We start from the raw sequence: 19,927 nt of genomic DNA, 5'->3' as shown, positions 1-19,927 counted from the left end.
CCAAGAATTGAATCCCAAAAATAAGAATTGAAACGGGAATCAGAAAGGAATTTTTTTTTTTTTGAAATTAAACCAAAACACTCAGTTTAAACTTTCAAAAATCAAAGTAAAAGAGAAGAGTCAAAGCTAGAGAAAAAGGTGTTGGGTTTAAGGAACAGTTACAAAGTTAACCTCCCAATCAAAAGGAACACGGGAAGGAACTACAGTATGCAAGGAACGCTAAAAGGGCGCTAATGAAGACGACGAGGCGCGTCCCACCTGAGGGAAGTGCACCTTGCGGTCCGCCGACGGGTTGAAGTACTTGTTGTAGGCGAGGCAGACCTGGCAGGAGCCGTCAGCACACTGCACCCGGCACGCGCTCTGCCCCGCCTCCCACCGGCCCTGCGCTGCAAGCACAGGAGACCAGCAGCTCTCACGGCATGTCAGGTGCTCCCAACAGCATCTTTCATTTGTATTTCACACAATAGTGAAATCTTCACAGGTAAGATGTCCATGACAAACATGGGAATTACGAATTTACGTAGGTAAAGCATAAACAAACAGCGTAAATTGCGGGAAGCAGATTATAGGTGTGATGTAATCAACGGGAATTTATTGCATTGCATTAAATGAGGTTAAAACGGGCCTGAAATAAACGGGTGCAAATACCGGGAATGCGGTAATGTAAAATCAGTGTTCTACTGTAACTTAATTGGGCTATTCTTTACGAACCCAGTTCTCGCCATCGTAAATCCTAACAATATAATATCTCAAAAAACATGATATTCTCAAAATTTTTCAAAAACACTATCTCAAAAATTCTCAAGAGTTTTCTTAATATTTAAAAAAAAAAAAAAAAAAAAAAAAATATTATCAACCAACATTGTAAAGTAGCATATAAAATTAAACCTTGCAATTTGCTTTTTAAACTGAGGGGTCTAACATCTCTCTAAGTCTTAAACAAATTGAGATATTTGAGACTAAAAACGTATAGGTGAGACATAAAATGATGGTTTATCAAATCTTTGCAAATTAATTACACAAAAACCAATGAGATAAAAAAGTTTTGAAAATATTTTCTTATGTGTACAATTATGGATAATGATTCCTGTAAGATTAATAAAAATCTCGAATGGTCAAGTAAAAGTTACAAATTTCTGGTTGGTTTGAAATGGAATGACTCGCTTGTCTTATAGAAAACAAGTTGACGTGTGTGGCCTTTAGGTGTACTGCCCACTAAAGATGTATTGTCCTTTACGTATTTCATGAATTTAAATCAAAACAGTAAAACAACATTAACAATTGTGATTATTTACTATGAATTTTCTGTCCATTGCAGTCTGCTCTCTCAACCAACCAGCACTAGAGCACTCACAACTCAGGCTTGCAGAGTGAGCTAGCGACCACAACATGGCGAGCTAGCGACCACAACATGGCGAGCTAGCGACCACAACAGCGCAGTAGCGACCACAACAGAGCGAGCTAGCGACCACAGCAGAGCGAGGTAGCGACCACAACAGCGCAGTAGCGACCACAACAGAGCGAGCTAGCGACCACAGCAGAGCGAGGTAGCCACCACAGCAGAGCGAGGTAGCGACCACAACAGAGCGAGCTAGTGGACGTGAGACGAGCGACGCACACCGACCTGCCCCGCGGCACGAGCAGCCCTCGTCGCCGCCGTCCTCGCGCAGCTGGTGGTACGTGTCGGCAGAGAACAGCTGGCCCGAGGCGGAGACCCAGGGGCCCGGCTGGGGCGGCTCTGCTTCGCCCGGCTTCCTGGCGGCGCGCTGCCGACGCCTCCCGCGCGTGCAGTAGCGCGGCTGGGACGAGCTCTGGCCCCGGGGAGCCTCCTGCTTGCCGCTCTGCGCCACACACACACGGAGGTCCAGCGTTCACAGTTCACATCCGCACCGTCTCAGGTCTTCAGTACTTATCAACTACCTGCAGCAAAGAATATCTCGACAAAACACTGGACATGCACAGTTCTTGGAGTTATCGTTTCAGGCTCCTGTAATTAAATCAACAATTACTGTTGAGGGTTGCCGTGTACTTTTTTTAATTGTGCGACTTGGTGCCTTCTTGCACCACCCGTTGGACCTTGGGACAGTGCTGCGATCTTCGGACTAAACAGACAGTTAGGCATCATCATGGCGTTGGTTCGAATGTTGATGTATGTGCTCGAACAACTACTTTAAAGAAACCCAGACACTAATAATTTTTATCACACCATAATTACTTCACAAATTTTGAGAATCAATCATGTTTGATAGTGCATGACAGATATGTACACTATATACAGTAAAAGCTCTTTAAACAGCCTCATTTGGGATCATGACCATGTACAGTTTTAATTAATTACTTTTACTACACACCTGTCTTCCTAACAAAAAGATACCACAAAAGAGCATAATCACTTTTTTTTGTCACATAAGATTAAACATATAAGCAACAATTAATGAATTAATTTTAGTTAAATGTGTGAAAAAAAATCCCTTTCCGAGGCTTCTAATAGAAACTTTAAAAAAATTATTTCTTCGAAATCAAAAATTTTATTAGTTGCAACAACGTTCTTGAATTGAGCCTAACTACAAGCTCAATTCTTTAACAAATTGCTAAGAATCTGGATGTGCTTAATTGTGTCAAGTCAGAACCCACTCATGTTTTCATTTTGTAAAATTTTCCCCCTACCAGGTTCGCATTGAAAGAAAGTTAGAAGTTGAACCATCAAAACTTAAAACAATTTTGTTGGCAACATGACTTCGGAACACATTTTTACTAAAGATGGGGATATTTGGTGTCAAATTATCGTGAAAGCATCAAGTTCTTCACCAAGTAGCATATACTTAAAATATGCAAATGCAAAATTTATTTCTTTTTGCTTTTTACACCAAACATTTTATGATGATAAAAAAATAGGATTAGTAGCTATGTGTCTTAGAAAAAAAATCATACTTCAAAATAGCTAATAAAAAAAACCTACTCTGTGAAAAAAAAAACTGGATTTCCACACAAATCTGCCATAAAATTTCCCTGACTTTCCAAGACAATTTTTTTCAATAATTTACCTATTTTGCATTTTTCTGAAAGAAATTTTGAAAATACAGCCTACATAACTCCCATAGTTTTTTATATATATATATATATATATATATATATATATATATATATATATATATATATATATATATATATATATATATATATATATATATATATATATCACAGTCTACTGCTGCTTACTGCTACTCTTGTTGGTGTATGCTTACTGCTGGTGCCAGTACCATTAATAGTACTCGTTGATTTATACATAGACCCTTTTGTTGTGTGTGTGTGTTGTCATGACGATATACACTGGCTTTCACTATTTTTCAAAAAAAAAATATATCTTTGTGTGTGTTTGTGTGTCAATGGTACTGTTAGGCTTTTGTACTGTAACCCTTAGAAACATGTATAAATGTTATTTACCATAAAACACACACTCTCGGACACAGGTAGCTAGGTAACATTTATCAACACATAGGGATAGAATCTAGGTTTTTATTAAGAATAAAATGGCTATTCATCAGGGACAACTAACATATGTGTAGAGATAGAATCAATATTAATATAATTAGATAAAAATCACAGAAAACAATCCTAACGATACAGAACATGACTCGTGAATATTAAACATCAGGATTATACGTAGCACACATGAATCGTTCACAAAAGTTCATTAGTGTAAGTTCAGAAAATCAATCAAATAATGTTTTTACGGACGCATTCTTACATAAAAGAAAGATGTTTTAAATCTTAGCACAATTAATTAGTATGATTACTTTTAATGTTTATATTTGGGTCGTATTTGCCTTGGCTTAACTCTATATGGTAGAGACACGAAACTAGTACTCCCACTTCACCTCTGGGTATCACAAAATAAAATAATAATTTAAATCTTGGAAATAACAATTCATGACGTAGTTCAGGATAATTGACACCTTTTACATGAAAACTAATCAGTTTGTAGTCAAATCGGAGTGATTTACGACGAAATTACATACAGCTGGGTATGTCTATAGGCGATACAAAATGCAAGATCTTTACTTACAGAATTTTCACTCCTAATAACATATCCGTCAGAATATGCCCTTATAATATTACACATTATTTATTAACACGTCGTTTAAGCTCACCCCGAGTGTCGGATGGCATAATCTAGCTAGCTATCTTTCAAATTTAAAATAGGCCTCGCGCCTTTGCGTCGGCATCAGACGCCTTCGTACAACCAATTTTTTTATTAATCAAGACGTTCTAGACGCTTCACCTTTAAAACACGGCCTCTCATTGGCCGAACCCAAAATCGGTTAACGTAATTTACAATAGGAATACCATAAATAACACTTATCAATACAATTGAAAACACAGAAATGTGGTAAATTTAAAATGAAAATTTCCAACAATGAAAATTTCTTAAAGTAATACCCCGAATAAAATCATCGTTCATTCGTTAAGTTCATTAGTCCTTAGAGGGGTATACTCAATTGACTGTCCATATAAGACCATTTCAGGTCATAGAGCATAGCTCTCGTAGATATACATAATTAATAAAAATATATTTAAATAACTTTTGCGGGCGAACAATATACAAATTAAATAATAAAATTACATAATAATAACAATCAAAATAATAAGTTTTTATAAATAATAATATCATTAAAATAAATCATTACTTTCTGTGCATTCTCAAACTAGTAACAGCACAACAGTCTGGTCGATTGCAGATTAAAGCATGAAATTTCCCCTCAAATTACCATCAATTTCCATGACTTACCCCAGGATTTGAAGTTAATTCCCTGCCTTTCCCTGATCAATTCCAACTTCCTTGACTTTTCCCTGACTTCCCAGAATGTAGACAATCTGAAAAAACACCTTGAATGTGGGAATGGAGGTATAAGCTAGCAACAGACTGCTGACAGTCATCACCCTGTAGGGTTGCCAACCGTCCCGTATTGTACGGGATTTCCCGTATTCTGTGACTAAAAGAATTATCCCGAGGCAGGACGGGACGTGATATTTCCCGTATCTTGTTTAAAGTTCAATTCACACACCCGCATTAAATTGAAAAAGTATTTTCCCGCCTGCACCGCACCACCTGTTACATGTATTGCGACATTGCGAGGCTCCGTTTACTGCGCAGTTCACTGGCCACCAAATAGTTCATGTTGACGCCGACAGGTGGCAAGTTGTTGCCAACTTAAGTTTTTTTGTGAAACATTGCTTTTTGTGTCTTGCATGTTGTATATTGTGTACTATATACCCGAGATGACATTTAATTTAAAGTTGGGTTTGTTTGGGGAAATGAAAAATGAGAAAATATATGTTAGGCATACATTTATTAAAATATATTTTTTTAAGTTTCTTGTTATGGTGTCCCTAGGGGTGGTTCTAATCTAAGGGGGGTGGGGGAAAGGCTAAGTGGGTTTAGCAAACCTCCCCTTCCCACACTTTTTTCCTGATCACATTTTGCATTGGAGAGAGTTAAAATTAGTTTACCAATGTTCAATCACATATGAGATATCTGGAATTTTTATACTTTGTTAACTAAAAATATCTTTATGTATTAAATTCATCACTCAAAAAAATTATTAGGCCAATACAAAAAATTTTAATATTTCAACCAGGTGCATAATTTATTTTCAGATACAAAAACTGCTAAAATAGCACCAACTTGCATCTAGAAATTCAAATTTTTCCGGGGGAGGACCCCCGGACCCCCCGCTCTATTAGGTGGGGTTCAGTGTCCCTTATGTTAAGGGTGAAATAGTTGGTAACCCTAGCACCCTGAGTGAACTAAAAATGTGAGCAGCGCAGCTTCGTGACCTGGATGTCAAAACTCAACAAATACACAAATCCCTCACCCCAACCATGCTCAAACTCTTGAAAAATATATATAAATCTGAACATGAGCTGCTTGATCGCTGCCGGACTACAGAATGTGCTGAAGCAAAGTTTGGCGACCGTTACAAGTTTCAAACAAAATAACCATTCATGATTACCTTAGATGATACCATTTTTGGGTTGATCACGAATTTGCTGGGTTTGGTACGATGTGTGACTTCCTCTATCGTAGTTTTTGTAGACACTTCAATTTTAGGAGCCAGGATGCCCTGCGAACATTCGACACATTCAATATGGCTTTCTGACCGGAAGCCACAGTGACCTCCCTTGTGTACAGTATTAGTTTATAGGCAAGACCAGGAGTCTTATCCTGCGACCGAAGTGTGGCCTTGTTTCCGAAACACACACACAATAGGGAAGCACAACCAAGGCAATGCACCTGGATCTTCACTGCCTCTACAAAATTTGGAAATCAATGGTCGTGAAAATGTTAAAACAAGGAAAGAAACAGAAGCCATTTCAGCTTTATGTATCTTCTGAAGCCATCCCACTTAGTTATCGCTCAACAAAGCATAGAACATGGAACACTTGAAAAATGTCTGAAGTTGGTTGTTACTGTCCCTTTAATGGATGACAAGGGACAAGATTATATGGTGAATTGCAATAAAGCGACATAACACACCATATAACTTCAAAATGCAAGTTAATACACCATAAAGCACCGTAAGGCAACAAAAAATCATGAAACATTTAGCGTGGCATCAGTACCAAAATGTATATACTAAATATATTGGAAATTTTTTCGCTTATATTGATTTTGCAACTGTTATTATTAGTAACTAATTTTTACATTCTGACATTGGAACATTTTACAAAAGCACATATACTTGCTGATTAATTTTATTGTTCCCAGTAGTAAGACATGCTTATTACAAAGAATTATATTGTGCCTCAAGTATCATTCAAAATGACACTGTTTTGTTGAAGTAAGGATCACTGAACAAGTGGTGTGGTGTATAGGTATGTTGAAAATTGTCCGATCTTTATGAATAAACAGTTTGTAAAATAATTTTTAAACATTACATCAAAATCTCTGTTTTAAAAACGAAATTGGCCTAAAACTACAATCATGAAATCTTGTCTCTACGAATGACTACAACTGTAGATACACATCAATGTGAGCCTAGTGCCTTTCCACATGAGCAGGGCTATACTAAACCTGGGTGCCATGACAACTAAACTTTCCTTTCTGGCAACTAACTTCTGCCAAGATATCAAGATGTAACAACTATACAGTAGCTTCAAAAACATCAGCCAATTTTGCTTGTTACAAAATCTTATTGTCCAGAAATGACTGGGTTCAAGAAACCGAAATGGTATTCAAATTGCAATAAGTTAACTTTAATTACTGATATTGTACGAATTTGCTAGTACATAGGTACCATTTAAAACTTGAGGGCTGATCGCGCATTGCCGGTGATTTCAAGATGTTAACTATGGGCGCCACCACGTGGAAGGGCACGTGGACCCGGCGGAGTCTCTCACTCAGGGCGTGACGTAGCCCAAGTGGGGACGAGTTACCAGCCCTTTCTATCCTAGCTACCCAGACCTGGCCCGCTCTAGGCGTCGGGCACGCCACACTCCTAGACTCACTCACCACGTGATTAAATAAGTACTCACTTTATATTTATTCTCCAGATTTAATTTCACTAACACGTCTCTCTACACGCCCATTACACGTTACACATTACACGGTTAAAAAGCCTGAGGCACGAATCGGTTTAGGTGAGGGCATGGTCCACACACGTGGCCATGCTGCAAAGTATACTTATTACACGGTGATGAAAAAACTCGACTGAGACAATTAATTAATTAAACAGCCCGCTGGCCGAGAGCTGCCCCGAGGATGACGAGCGAAAGAGATTCAGAAATACTTAACGAGACAGAATTACTTGGTCAGTGCAGAACAAAGGTTGAAGTCCCCGGGGTGCTGGCGCGTCTGCTCTCGGTCAGTGATGAAGATCGACTGGGGCGAGCTCATCGCTCGCAGGTGGCAACATGGCGCCCTTCGCGCCAACACAATTACCGTTACTGTATTCTACGACTCCGTGCCCCGGCGAAAGTTGAGTAAATTACAGATAAACATTAAAAATATATAAAAATTACTGACAATGGAAAGTTTGTTACTATTTACTTATTTAATAATAATTCATATAAAAGCATTCCTATCCTCGTCCAAGTCCGTGCCTGTTCGGGTCCGCCCGGGCAACGTCTATAGTTATTTAAGGTAACTTATTTAAATTAAAGAAACACAAGTAAACTACACAGCACTGGGGCGAAGATGGATGAAAACAACAAAAAGGCTTACAATTAATATTAACATAGCAATTTTAGGGATCGCCGCACTGCTTCTAAGCGCCCTCTTGTGGTAGTTCGTGGCGCGCAATTCAAACACACGACTACGTACATGGCGGTACAAATGCCGGGGAAGGGGAGAGGAATGTTGAGGAAACGGAGACTGACTAGGCTCATGGGGCGTAGCCCCGGCTGACGTCAATTGCCCCCCCCTCGAATAGCCGGTCATGTCGACGTTTCCGCTGGGTCGCCTGTGGGCGTGGTCGCCCCCTTATCAACAACAGCTGTGCTTCCTCGCGATCCCTCGGGGTCGTAGCGTGTATCGCGGAGCCGGAACTGGGTCTTGTGACGCCCGGTCTCCCCTCTCTTCCCGCGGTGTTTCGTCTTCCTGCGGTTCGGTTACTGTCACCCTGAACGTGGAGTCTGCCAACGAGTAATGCAGCGGCCATAATGGCTCGTCCGGCGAACCCGGCCTACTCTCTACTTCCTCCGGCCACCTTATCAGTGGTTGGGATGTCGACTGGCCCTCCGTCACTCCGGGCGTGTCCCTGAGAAATCCCCTGAAAGGCGAGACGTCACTCCCCGAGTCTTCGAACAGCCGCCTCGGCCGGACATCTGTGACTGCGAGGGGCGTCGCCTGTCCCGCCCCCAGGTCCGGGAAGCCTCTGAACCCGCCCCCGTCTGTTGGGGTGGACGTGACCAGCTGTGCGGCCGCCCTCCCGTCTGTCTCGTCCGCCGCCTCCGTCTCTCTCTGCCGCGTCCCTGCTCCGTCACGTCTCGTTCCCGTCTCTTCCGCCCCGCCCGCCGCCTCCGTCTCTTCCTGCCCCGTCTCCGCCTCGTCCGCCGCCTCCGTCTCTTCCTGCCGCGTCCCTGCTCCGTCACGTCTCGTTTCCGTCTCTTCCGCCCCGTCCGCCGCCTCCGTCTCTTCCTGCCCCGTCTCCGCCTCGTCCGCCGCCTCCGTCTCTTCCTGCCCCGTCTCCGCCTCGTCCGCCGCCTCCGTCTCTTCCTGTGCCAAGCGCACATCGTCCCGGTGATATTTCGCGGCCCGGCCTGAGGGTAACTTTATCACGACCGCCGTGGGCCCCGCCTTGACCACCGCCACCGGGCCAAACCACTTTGGCGCCAGGCCGGCGCAGAAGTTGCGTCGGCCGGAGGAGAGGGGGTGGAGCCTCGCGTAAACCAGCTGGCCTGGTTTCAGTTCAGGGGGCGGGCGGGTCGTCTCGGGTGTGCGTTGTGCTTGGTAAGCTGCCTGGTTACGTCGCGCCCTATCGTGCGTCTCGGCCAATCGCCTCAGGCGTCCTTCGGGGCTCTCTACGTCCGGGTCCGTTTGTTGTTGCCGCACGTGATATTCCCCGGGGAGGGTGAGGTTCCGCCCCTGGACCATGGTGGCTGGTGTTTCGCCGGTTGCCGCGTTCACCCGTCGCCGGATGCAGTACAGAACGTCCGGGATGTGCGTGTCCCATTGGGCGTGGTCATCCGCGAGCCTCAACCGCAGTTGAACCTTCACCTCTTGGTTGCGTCGTTCCGTGGGGTTCGCGCGGGGGTGGTACACGGGGGTGGTGTGTAGGATTACCCGCCATTTTCTCCCCAGCTGCGCCCACCGGCGCCCGACAAATTGGGTGGCATTGTCCGACAACAGGACCCGGGGGTACCCCCACCTAGGAAAAAACTCCGTTTCCAGGCTGCGTGCAATGGTGCCGGCGCGGATGTTCGCCAGGGGGTAGGCCTCCACCCAACGCGTGTAGCAGTCTGTCACCACCAACAAAAATCTTTTCCCTCGGGGCGTGCGGGGATATGGTCCCATTAGGTCTATGGCGACTGTATGGAATGGCTCGGTGGGCTGCCTGGGTACCTGCTGGGCTGTCCCGTCGGTGCGGCGCGCCTTGTGCCTCTGGCAATGTTTACATCTCCTCACGCAGTCCCGTACAAACTTGTTTACCCCTGGCCAGTAGAACTGTTCCCGCAGATCGCGTCGCGTCTGGTCTGCGCCGGGGTGTCCGGCTAGCCTGTTCACGTGATACATGTCAAACACCTCCCGGCGGGTGGCGGCTGGCGCGAACGTCCGCCATTGGCCAGCTGTCCCCTTAGGTCGCGCCTGCAGTGTCCCGTCCAATACACGGTAGCCTTCACATTCTCCGCTCCCGCAACGGCGCACGATCTCCTGTGTGTCTGTGTCCGTGAGTTGGGCCGCTCGCACGTAGGCGTCTAAGTCATCAAGCCCCGCGCCTGGCGGTAATGTCGGTGTGACGTTAAGGTTTAGGGCACACAATGCGGCTTGGGTTGTCGGGGTGCGCGGGGTCCTGGGTATGCGCCCGCTGGGTGGTGGCAAAAGCTCCTCCCACTCCGCATCGTCACAGGCTGTGACGGTGACGTCCGGATCTCGCGACAGCTCGTCCGCTAGTTCGTTCTGTTTTCCCGGTACATGCTCGACTTCGAAATCTAAGGCCTGTAGAAGCATGGCCCAACGCGTCAGCTTCGAACGTCGCCCCTGCATCGTGGCCAGCCATTTGAGACATTGGCTGTCAGTTCTCAGTACGAATTTCTGCCCCTCCAGGTGTGGGCGGTAGCGTCTGAGGGCCCAAACTACGCCTAGACACTCACGCTCGTTCACGCTATACCGCTGCTCGACGTCGCCGAACTTGGCGCTTGCATATTCAATCACCCGAGGCTCGCCGTCGTCGCCGAGTTGTAACAGGATGGCCCCGATGCCCTTCTCGCTCGCGTCTGTTTGTACGATCAGGGGTCTGCCTGGGTCCAGCCGCGCGAGTAAGTGGCACTGTTGAAATCTGCGTTTTAGCTCGTCAAAAGCGTTCTGGGCTTCCACGGTCCACCTGAACGGACGTTTGGGTGACAGCTGTTCTGTCATCGGCGCCGCTACTACCGAGAACTCTGGGACGAAGGCTCGCAGCCAGTTAGCTAGCCCCAAGAACTTTTGCAGTTGCTTGCGCGTGCGTGGGGGCTCCTTGTTGATAATTACACTCAGCTGTTTTTCCGTGGGTCGGTTTCCGTCCGCGTTAACCACTAAGCCCAGGAAATCTAGTTCTGTGGTCCCCAGGTGGCATTTTTCGCGATTGCATGTCAGACCATGGCTCGCCAGGCGTTCCAAGACTAATGCTAAATGATGCGCATGTTCTTCCCACGTCTGAGACCAAACAATTATGTCGTCCAGATACGCGGCCGCAAACTTGCCCGAGTAGTTGTCTAAGACCCGTGTCATCATCCCTTGGAAGGTAGCGGGGGCGTCCTGTAGGCCGAATGGCATCGCGCAAAACTGAAATCTCCGCCCGTCTGGGGCTGTGAACGCCGTCTTGGGTCGGTCCGCCGGACGTATCGGCACCTGCCAATACCCAGATTTTAGGTCGAGGGAAGAAAATATCTTGGCGTTACCCAGGCCTGAAAGTGTGTCGGCCATGTTCAGCAGGGGGGGTGGGGCATTAATTGTCACTCTATTGATAGGTTTGAAATTGACACAGAAGCGTAGTTTCCCGTCTTTTTTTTCTGCCAACACGACCTGGAAATTATACGGACTTTCGCTAGGCTCAATTATCCCGTCATGCAACATGTCCTGAACCTGGTCTAGGATGGTCTGTTTACCAACGTGGCCGTAGCTACCGGGTGGGATAAACATTGGCTCGTGAGGATGGGTCGGGATGGCATGCTCAGCTATGGTGGTACGTTTCAGCGGGTCCGCGGACGCAAACACATTACACTGATGATCGAGGACCTGCTGGATGGTAGCACGAAACTCGGGGGGAACTCCGTGCTGGAACTCGTCGAGACTGACCTGGTTTACTGCTGGTGGAGTAGGCTTACCCAGCCCGTGGATGGTCCGCCGCCCCTGGGTGCCGACGTGGACGCAGCCGGCCCGGATGTCGATGGCTGCGTGCTGCTCGTAGAGCCAGGGTAGCCCCAGAATGACGTCATCACGTAACTGCTCCACCACCAGCGCCGTCGTGACGGACCGTTGGTCCCGCACGTCCACCTCCAGCGTCGCGACGCCCTGGGTGTAGCAGGCGTCCCCCGTGGTAGCCAGCTGGAGTTGGCCCGGGTGGTACTCGAAGTTGTCACGGCCAATCACGCGTGCCGCCACACAGTTGTGGCTGGCGGCGGTGTCAACAAGCGCGTGGACTGCGCGCCCGTTGACAACCACCGGAATGCGCAACAGGTCGGCCTCCGCCGCTCCCACGTGACCCAGGAGAGGCCCCGCCGCCGTAGGTCTGTTGTTGTTAGGTGAGGCGGGGGAGGTGGGCTGTCTTAGCGCGCCGCCCCCTGCCGTCCGTTTCCCGACGGCTGCTGCGCCGCGAAGTCAGGCCGGAACTTGTTCCTCACCGGGCAGTTCTCGTGCCAATGGAACGTGCCTGGTGGACACGTGTGGCACTGAGGTGGTGGGCTGCCGCCGGTAGTCCGTCTCCGCCATGTCAGCTGCGCGTGGCCGCTCGGTCCGGGTTCGTCGCGCCTAGCTTGGTCTCGGGTGGGCGCCGTGTAGGGCACCAGCGCCTTGGTGTCGGCGGGCGTCGTGTCTTCCTGCTTGGTGCTCAGGGTGGCGTGGATCCTGGTCGGTCTGACAGCTCGTAGGTCCTGCTCTAAGACGCGCGCCTGTTGGACGAACTCCTCTGCCGGACGCCGCGTCATCGGGCGTAAATACGGGCGAAATTCCGGGCGCATCAGCTCAACTACCCGCTCCAGCACTCCGGTAGGTTCTTCTCCGGGAAACAGCCGCTTGTACAGACGTATTTTTTTCATGATAAACGCCTCCGCCGCCTCCGTCGCGCCTTGCTCGAGACAATACAGCTCCGTCCGCACTCTCATCTCTGTCTTCACGTCCGCGAATCTGGCCTCGAACAATCTCGCGAACTCGGTCCACGGCATGTCATACTCCTGGACGATCTGCCACCACGTCTTGGCGTCGCCTTTGAGCGCGGTGCTCACCCTGTTCGCCCACTCACACTCCGGCACTCCGTAGCGATTCAGGCGTTCCCGACACGCGTGTACAAATCTCCGCGGATCGTCGCTGGTTCTGCCCGCAAATTCCGGTAGCTCCACGTGTCCTATGAGAGGTACCCTGCTCCGTGGTGTGTCGGCGGCGTCTCTCACCGGGCTGCGGCCTGACGGGCCCGCTATTCTCACGTGGTGGCACCACTGGCACGTGTACCACCCGTCTTGAAAGGCGATTATTTCGGACTTCGCGAAACACGCCGTGTGCTTGAACGCGCGACAGTTCCGGCACCAGCCTCCCTCCCGCGTCTTGCCCTCACACTCCGCATCCGTGCACTTCCCGTGTCCCGCCTCAAACTGATCCGCCCGTTCTGCCTGCTCGTGGTTCGGCTGCGCTTCATACTGTCCTACGCACACGCACGTGTCCGTCCACGAAGAAATCGCCGTCCCGCTCACCTGGCGCGGTCGCGCGCACATAACACAATATAAGCTATTCTTTTGAAACAACTCACTTGCCTTAATCGCGCCCGGATTTTTGTCAAGTCCGTGGTTGTCCGACATGGTCGTGTGGTGGTGAGGCCGGTCGATTGCCCCTCTTCCCTTCGCTACGCGACGCGACGCGGATGGCGGTACACACACACACTGACCTGGCCCGGCTGCTGTTGTCGCGAGGAATGCGGCCACCTGGCTGCTCGCAGCGAATTCCTGGAAGCGCGCGCCCGGCTGGTCACGTGGCCGGCGCGCCAGAGTCCCGCTATGCGCTCCGCGCGAACAATAGTTCCAGCGCGAACTTTAGTTCCGCGCGCTCCGCGTAACAACCGCCTATCTCACACGCTCGTACAGGTCTGGTTTTCGCGGAAGATGTAACTCGCCCCACGCTCTTGGGCGCCATTTGAGGGCTGATCGCGCATTGCCGGTGATTTCGAGATGTTAACTATGGGCGCCACCACGTGGAAGGGCACGTGGACCCGGCGGAGTCTCTCACTCAGGGCGTGACGTAGCCCAAGTGGGGACGAGTTACCAGCCCTTTCTATCCTAGCTACCCAGACCTGGCCCGCTCTAGGCGTCGGGCACGCCACACTCCTAGACTCACTCACCACGTGATTAAATAAGTACTCACTTTATATTTATTCTCCAGATTTAATTTCACTAACACGTCTCTCTACACGCCCGTTACACGTTACACATTACACGGTTAAAAAGCCTGAGGCACGAATCGGTTTAGGTGAGGGCATGGTCCACACACGTGGCCATGCTGCAAAGTATACTTATTACACAGTGATGAAAAAACTCGACTGAGACAATTAATTAATTAAACAGCCCGCTGGCCGAGAGCTGCCCCGAGGATGACGAGCGAAAGAGATTCAGAAATACTTAACGAGACAGAATTACTTGGTCAGTGCAGAACAAAGGTTGAAGTCCCCGGGGTGCTGGCGCGTCTGCTCTCGGTCAGTGATGAAGATCGACTGGGGCGAGCTCATCGCTCGCAGGTGGCAACATGGCGCCCTTCGCGCCAACACAATTACCGTTACTGTATTCTACGACTCCGTGCCCCGGCGAAAGTTGAGTAAATTACAGATAAACATTAAAAATATATAAAAATTACTGACAATGGAAAGTTTGTTACTATTTACTTATTTAATGATAATTCATATAAAAGCATTCCTATCCTCGTCCAAGTCCGTGCCTGTTCGGGTCCGCCCGGGCAACGTCTATAGTTATTTAAGGTAACTTATTTAAATTAAAGAAACACAAGTAAACTACACAGCACTGGGGCGAAGATGGATGAAAACAACAAAAAGGCTTACAATTAATATTAACATAGCAATTTTAGGGATCGCCGCACTGCTTCTAAGCGCCCTCTTGTGGTAGTTCGTGGCGCGCAATTCAAACACACGACTACGTACATGGCGGTACAAATGCCGGGGAAGGGGAGAGGAATGTTGAGGAAACGGAGACTGACTAGGCTCATGGGGCGTAGCCCCGGCTGACGTCAAACTGATAAGTTAAATCCAACAGTAAAACTGCTCAAAAAAGTGTTTGTCTGACTCATTAAACTTTCACAAACATGCCTATGAGTCATGACCAGAGACAAGATATCGTGGTTTTATTTTTACGCCAATTTTGTTTATAAAACAGGATATTCGTCATTATTGTTTATATCTTCTGCACTTCCAAGTAATTGTGAACACTGGAATTTAGTGATTTAAAATTGTAAAACAGGATGTTAAAGAAAACCACCAAAACCCACTCACTGGTCGTAAGTCGCTGCAACACATTTACAGGCGATAGTAAAAACATAAAAAAATATATTATATTTATCATAACCAAATTGATTCTCATTAAAGCCATTGAAATCTCATACAGTTAAAATGGCTTTGGTATCCTATTTTATATTGAATATCATACAAAAATGTAAACAATCTCATAAGAGTACGAGAAAGTCACACCTACTCAGGAGCCCAACAGCTGGATATCATTTTTGTAACTTCCACTAAAAAACTTTATATATTTGTGACACGTCTAATACTTTAATGACCCAGTAGATGCTTGTATACACGTCTCGAGCAGACATTAGAGAGACAGGCTAGTAGCTGGGTACTTTAGTGACCCAGTAGATGCTTGTATACATGAGGCAGGCTAGTAGCTGGGTACTTTAGTGACCCAGTAGATGCTGGTATACATGAGGCAGGCTAGTAGCTGGGTACGTTAGTGACCCAGTAGATGCTTGTATACATGAGGCAGGCTAGTAGCTGGGTACTTTAGTGACCCAGTAGATGCTTGTATATATGAGGCAGGCTAGTAGCAGGGTACTTTAGTGACCCAGTAGATGCTTGTATACATGAGGCAGGCTAGTAGCTGGGTACTTTAGTGACCCAGTAGATGCTTGTATACATGGAGCAGGCTAGTAGCTGGGTACTTTAGTGACCCAGTAGATGCTTGTATATATGAGGCAGGCTAGTAGCAGGGTACTTTAGTGACCCAGTAGATGCTTGTATACTCATGTCTCAAAAAGCCATTAGAGACAGGCTAGTAGCTGGGTACTTTAGTGACCCAGTAGATGCTTGTATGCATTAGGCAGGCTAGTACCTGTGTACTTTAGTTGGAGTAGATGCTTGTATACACATATCTCAAGCAGACATTAGAGACAGGTAAGTAGCCAGGAACTTTAGTGACCCAGTAGATGCTTGTATACATGAGGCAGGCTAGCAGCCGGATACTTTAGTGACCCAGTAGATGCTTGTATACATGAGGCAGGCTAGTCGCTAGGTACTTTAGTGACCCAGTAGATGCTTGTATACATGAGGGAGGCTAGTAGCTGGGTACTTTAGTGACCCAGTAGATGCTTGTATACATGAGCCAGGCTAGTAGCTGGGTACTTTAGTGACCCAGTAGATGCTTGTATACATGAGGCAGGCTTGTAGCAGGGTACTTTAGTGTCCCAGTAGATGCTTGTATACATGAGGCAGGCTAGTAGCTGGGTACTTTAGTTGCAGTAGAAGGTTGTATACACATGTCTCGATCAGACATTAGAGAGACAGGTTAGTAGCCGGGTACTTTAGTGACCCAGTAGATGCTTGTATATATGAGGCAGGCTAGCAGTCGGGTACATTAGTGACCCGGTAGATGCTTGTATACATAAGGCAGGCTAGTAGCCGGGTACTTTAGTGACCCAGTAGATGCTTGTACACGAGGCAGGCTAGTAGCAGGGTACTTCAGTGACCCAGTAGATGCTTGTACTCGAGGCAGGCTAGCTGCCGGGTACTTTAGTGACCCGGTAGATGCTTGTGTACACGAGGCAGGCTAGCAGCCGGGTACTTTAGTGACCCAGTAGATGCTTGTGTACATGAGGCAGGCTAGTAGACGGGTACTTTAGTGACACGGTAAATGCTTGTATACATGAGGCAAGCTAGTAGCCGGGTACTTTAGTGACCCAGTAGATGCTTGTGTACACGAGGCAGGCTAGTAGCCGGGTACTCTAGTGACCCGGTAGATGCTTGTGTACACGAGGCAGGCTAGCAGCCGGGTACTTTAGTGACCCAGTAGATGCTTGTGTACATGAGGCAGGCTAGTAGACGGGTACTTTAGTGACACGGTAAATGCTTGTATACATGAGGCAAGCTAGTAGCCGGGTACTTTAGTGACCCAGTAGATGCTTGTGTACACGAGGCAGGCTAGTAGCCGGGTACTCTAGTGACCCAGTAGATGCCTGTACACACGAGGCAGGCCAGCAGCCGGGTACTTGCAGGGAAGGAGGGGCTGGCGTCCATCAGCAGGTCCACGTCCACGCCGCAGGCCAGGTCGGGCCGGAACGTCACCGGGAACAGCAGCTCCAGGAGCGAGGTCTCGAAGGTCGCCAGCAGCCGCTCCTCCCCCTCGCCCTGCACCAGCTGGGCCACCAGCGTCTGCCGCGCGAGCGCCTCCTCCAGCTCCGGCAGCCGGCACACGTCCCACAGCGTCTGCAAGGCGCCCACCGCCGGTCGCTTAGCGTCGCGGATACCCAGCAAACATAATGCCAGTTTGAAAATAACTTTTAAAAGGTTTAGGTTGAAAGCTTCAATATGTACATGTACTGGAAGAGAACTGGAAATTATAATTTGTTTTTAAAACTAGATAAAATTTCTTTTTCTACATACCGTAACAGGAAATCAAGGTAAATACTTCGACTGGTACCTTGTAAAAGTAAATTAGCCTAAAACAGACACTGAAGCGAGATTCACAAGCCAGTGGGCTGACCTCTAGTTCCAGCCGGGCAAATGAAGGATTTTCATTTTCTTTAAAAAAAATACTTGAAACTGTATACGTTTGGGCTATGTAATATCCGAGGAAACTACGAAACTACAACGAATGGAAAAGAGTCATTTGTTCCGCCTGCTTTCTCGTGAGATGCCTCCAAATTGACTAAATTATGTGGATTCCATAAGTTTGTTATCACAAAAGTATGATAATTTGATGCTTGTTAGTGGCATAAAACAACAAAGATTTAATAAGGCAGTTAAATAACTGTCTATTCTGACAGCTGAACACTATAAATTAATAAATAAATCTGGTTATCAAATTTGTTTTCTGTGCGAAGTCGAGTTCGGGATACACATTCATACATTCTTAGAGTTACAAAATTTGCCCCATAAGCCCAACTTAATTTTTGGGACTGATATATCCAGAAAATATTTCTTTATAACACACATAATAATTGCATTCCACCTCTTGCCACCATGGCGGAAAAGCGCAAATGAGTGACGAGGCCTGGTGAGCCAGTCACCAGGTGAACAGAAGGGGTTCTACCTGTCTGGACATGTTCTAGAAAGAGTATTGCTGCTATTATTAAGTGGGAGTTATTCAATGCAAAGTGCCTTGCATGCAGCGAACTTATTTCTGCAGATATGACGATCACATTCACTTATCGTGATATACAAATTTTCTCATGGAGAATGAAGAGTGATATTTGGAGCCTTCATGATTAAATAAATGTGTGTGAACATGCTGAAAATAATTTGACTTGAGAAGTAAGATGTTCTACCATGAGAATATGTTCAAGCATGGGTGTGGGTCCAGGGGCACTCAGGAAACCCCACCCCCGCCCCTTGCAAAAGCGTGACTGTGAAATGAGTTTAATGTCATAACTATGTCTTATGAAAAACTTTCTGTGTATTTTAAAGATTTCTTCCTATGTAGTATGTAGTTCCTATGTAGGCCAAAATATGGGCAGTATACAACACACAAGCTTTGTAACCAGATATGACATGTCATTTAACCCCGATGTGCAAAACTCTCGGGCTCTCCACGCGAATTAAGAACTTGTGCATGCTGAATTCTAATCGTGTCACAGTTTGCTCGGTCAGTGACAGGTGTGTTATTCGAGGACAGAGGTGAGGTTTCCCCCACGACCCTGGCAACCAGGCCTGCCTTCTGGAAGATGAACTTGCTGTGGAAGAGCAGCGGGAAGACCGGCGGGACGCGGGACGTCCGGACCGAGGTGCCGAGCATCGCCACTCGCAGCGCGACCCTCCCTCGGGCGCTCAGCCACACGCCGGGACACGTCACCTGCAACCATCAGCAGTGCGGCCACCACTACCACGGACAAGACCACGCGGTGAACTGCGACAAGGCCGAAATGACACCAAGACAAGAGACAAGATTTCATGATTTTATTCTCAGGCCAATTTCATTTTTAAAACAAGAGATTTAGATGTTATTGTTTTTATTCTGTTTATTCATGAAGTTAGCACCATTTTCAACATATACGCCACTTACTTGTTCAATGATTCCTACTTCGCCAAAACAGTGTCATTTTGACTGATACATGAGGCACTTTTACATTATAATATTTTGTAATAAGCATGTCAAACTACTGGGAACAATAAAAATAAATTAGCAAGTATATGTGCATTCACAAAATATACCAATATCGTAATGGAAAAGCTTGTTACTAATAAAAGTTACAGTATTAAAAAAAGCACACTTTTCTAATAATCCATCTAATAACTAACACTGTAATGCAGGTTAATACACCAAAAAAACCACAGAAATGCAACCAAAAAAAAAAATCCATTAAATTACTATGCATATTTAATAAAAACTCAACTCAGATTACAAAAACGTAATCTTGTAATTTATTAAATTCAATGAATGTAACTTATTCAGAAGGAAAAAACAAATTAGAAAAGTTTGCTTTTTTCTTAATACTGTAATTTTATTAGTAACAAATTTTTTCCATTATGATATTGGTATATTTTGCGAATGCACATATACTTGCTAATTTATTTGTATTGTTCCCAGT

At 46.7% G+C, this 19,927-nt stretch overlaps 1 protein-coding gene across 2 annotated transcripts in view; it reads right to left on the bottom strand.

Moving 5' to 3' along the window:
- The window catches only part of LOC134528483 (spermatogenesis associated 6-like protein), a 61,884-nt gene that overhangs the window by 31,205 nt on the left and 10,752 nt on the right, over window positions 1-19,927 (bottom strand). For both annotated transcript variants that reach the window (XM_063362135.1, XM_063362136.1), the window contains exons 2-6: window positions 19,054-19,191; window positions 17,394-17,606; window positions 6,015-6,125; window positions 1,625-1,841; window positions 259-386 (exon numbers count right to left, since the gene is read on the bottom strand). In XM_063362135.1, coding sequence (XP_063218205.1) covers window positions 259-386; window positions 1,625-1,841; window positions 6,015-6,125; window positions 17,394-17,606; window positions 19,054-19,191 — 807 coding nt within the window. The remainder of the gene's footprint in view (window positions 1-258; window positions 387-1,624; window positions 1,842-6,014; window positions 6,126-17,393; window positions 17,607-19,053; window positions 19,192-19,927) is intronic.

The sequence above is a fragment of the Bacillus rossius genome, chromosome 1, assembly GCF_032445375.1.
Source record: "Bacillus rossius redtenbacheri isolate Brsri chromosome 1, Brsri_v3, whole genome shotgun sequence".
Classification (NCBI taxonomy): Eukaryota; Metazoa; Arthropoda; class Insecta; order Phasmatodea; family Bacillidae; genus Bacillus; species Bacillus rossius.
Note: the sequence above shows the minus strand (reverse complement) of the source record. Positions and strands in the feature narration are given on the sequence as shown.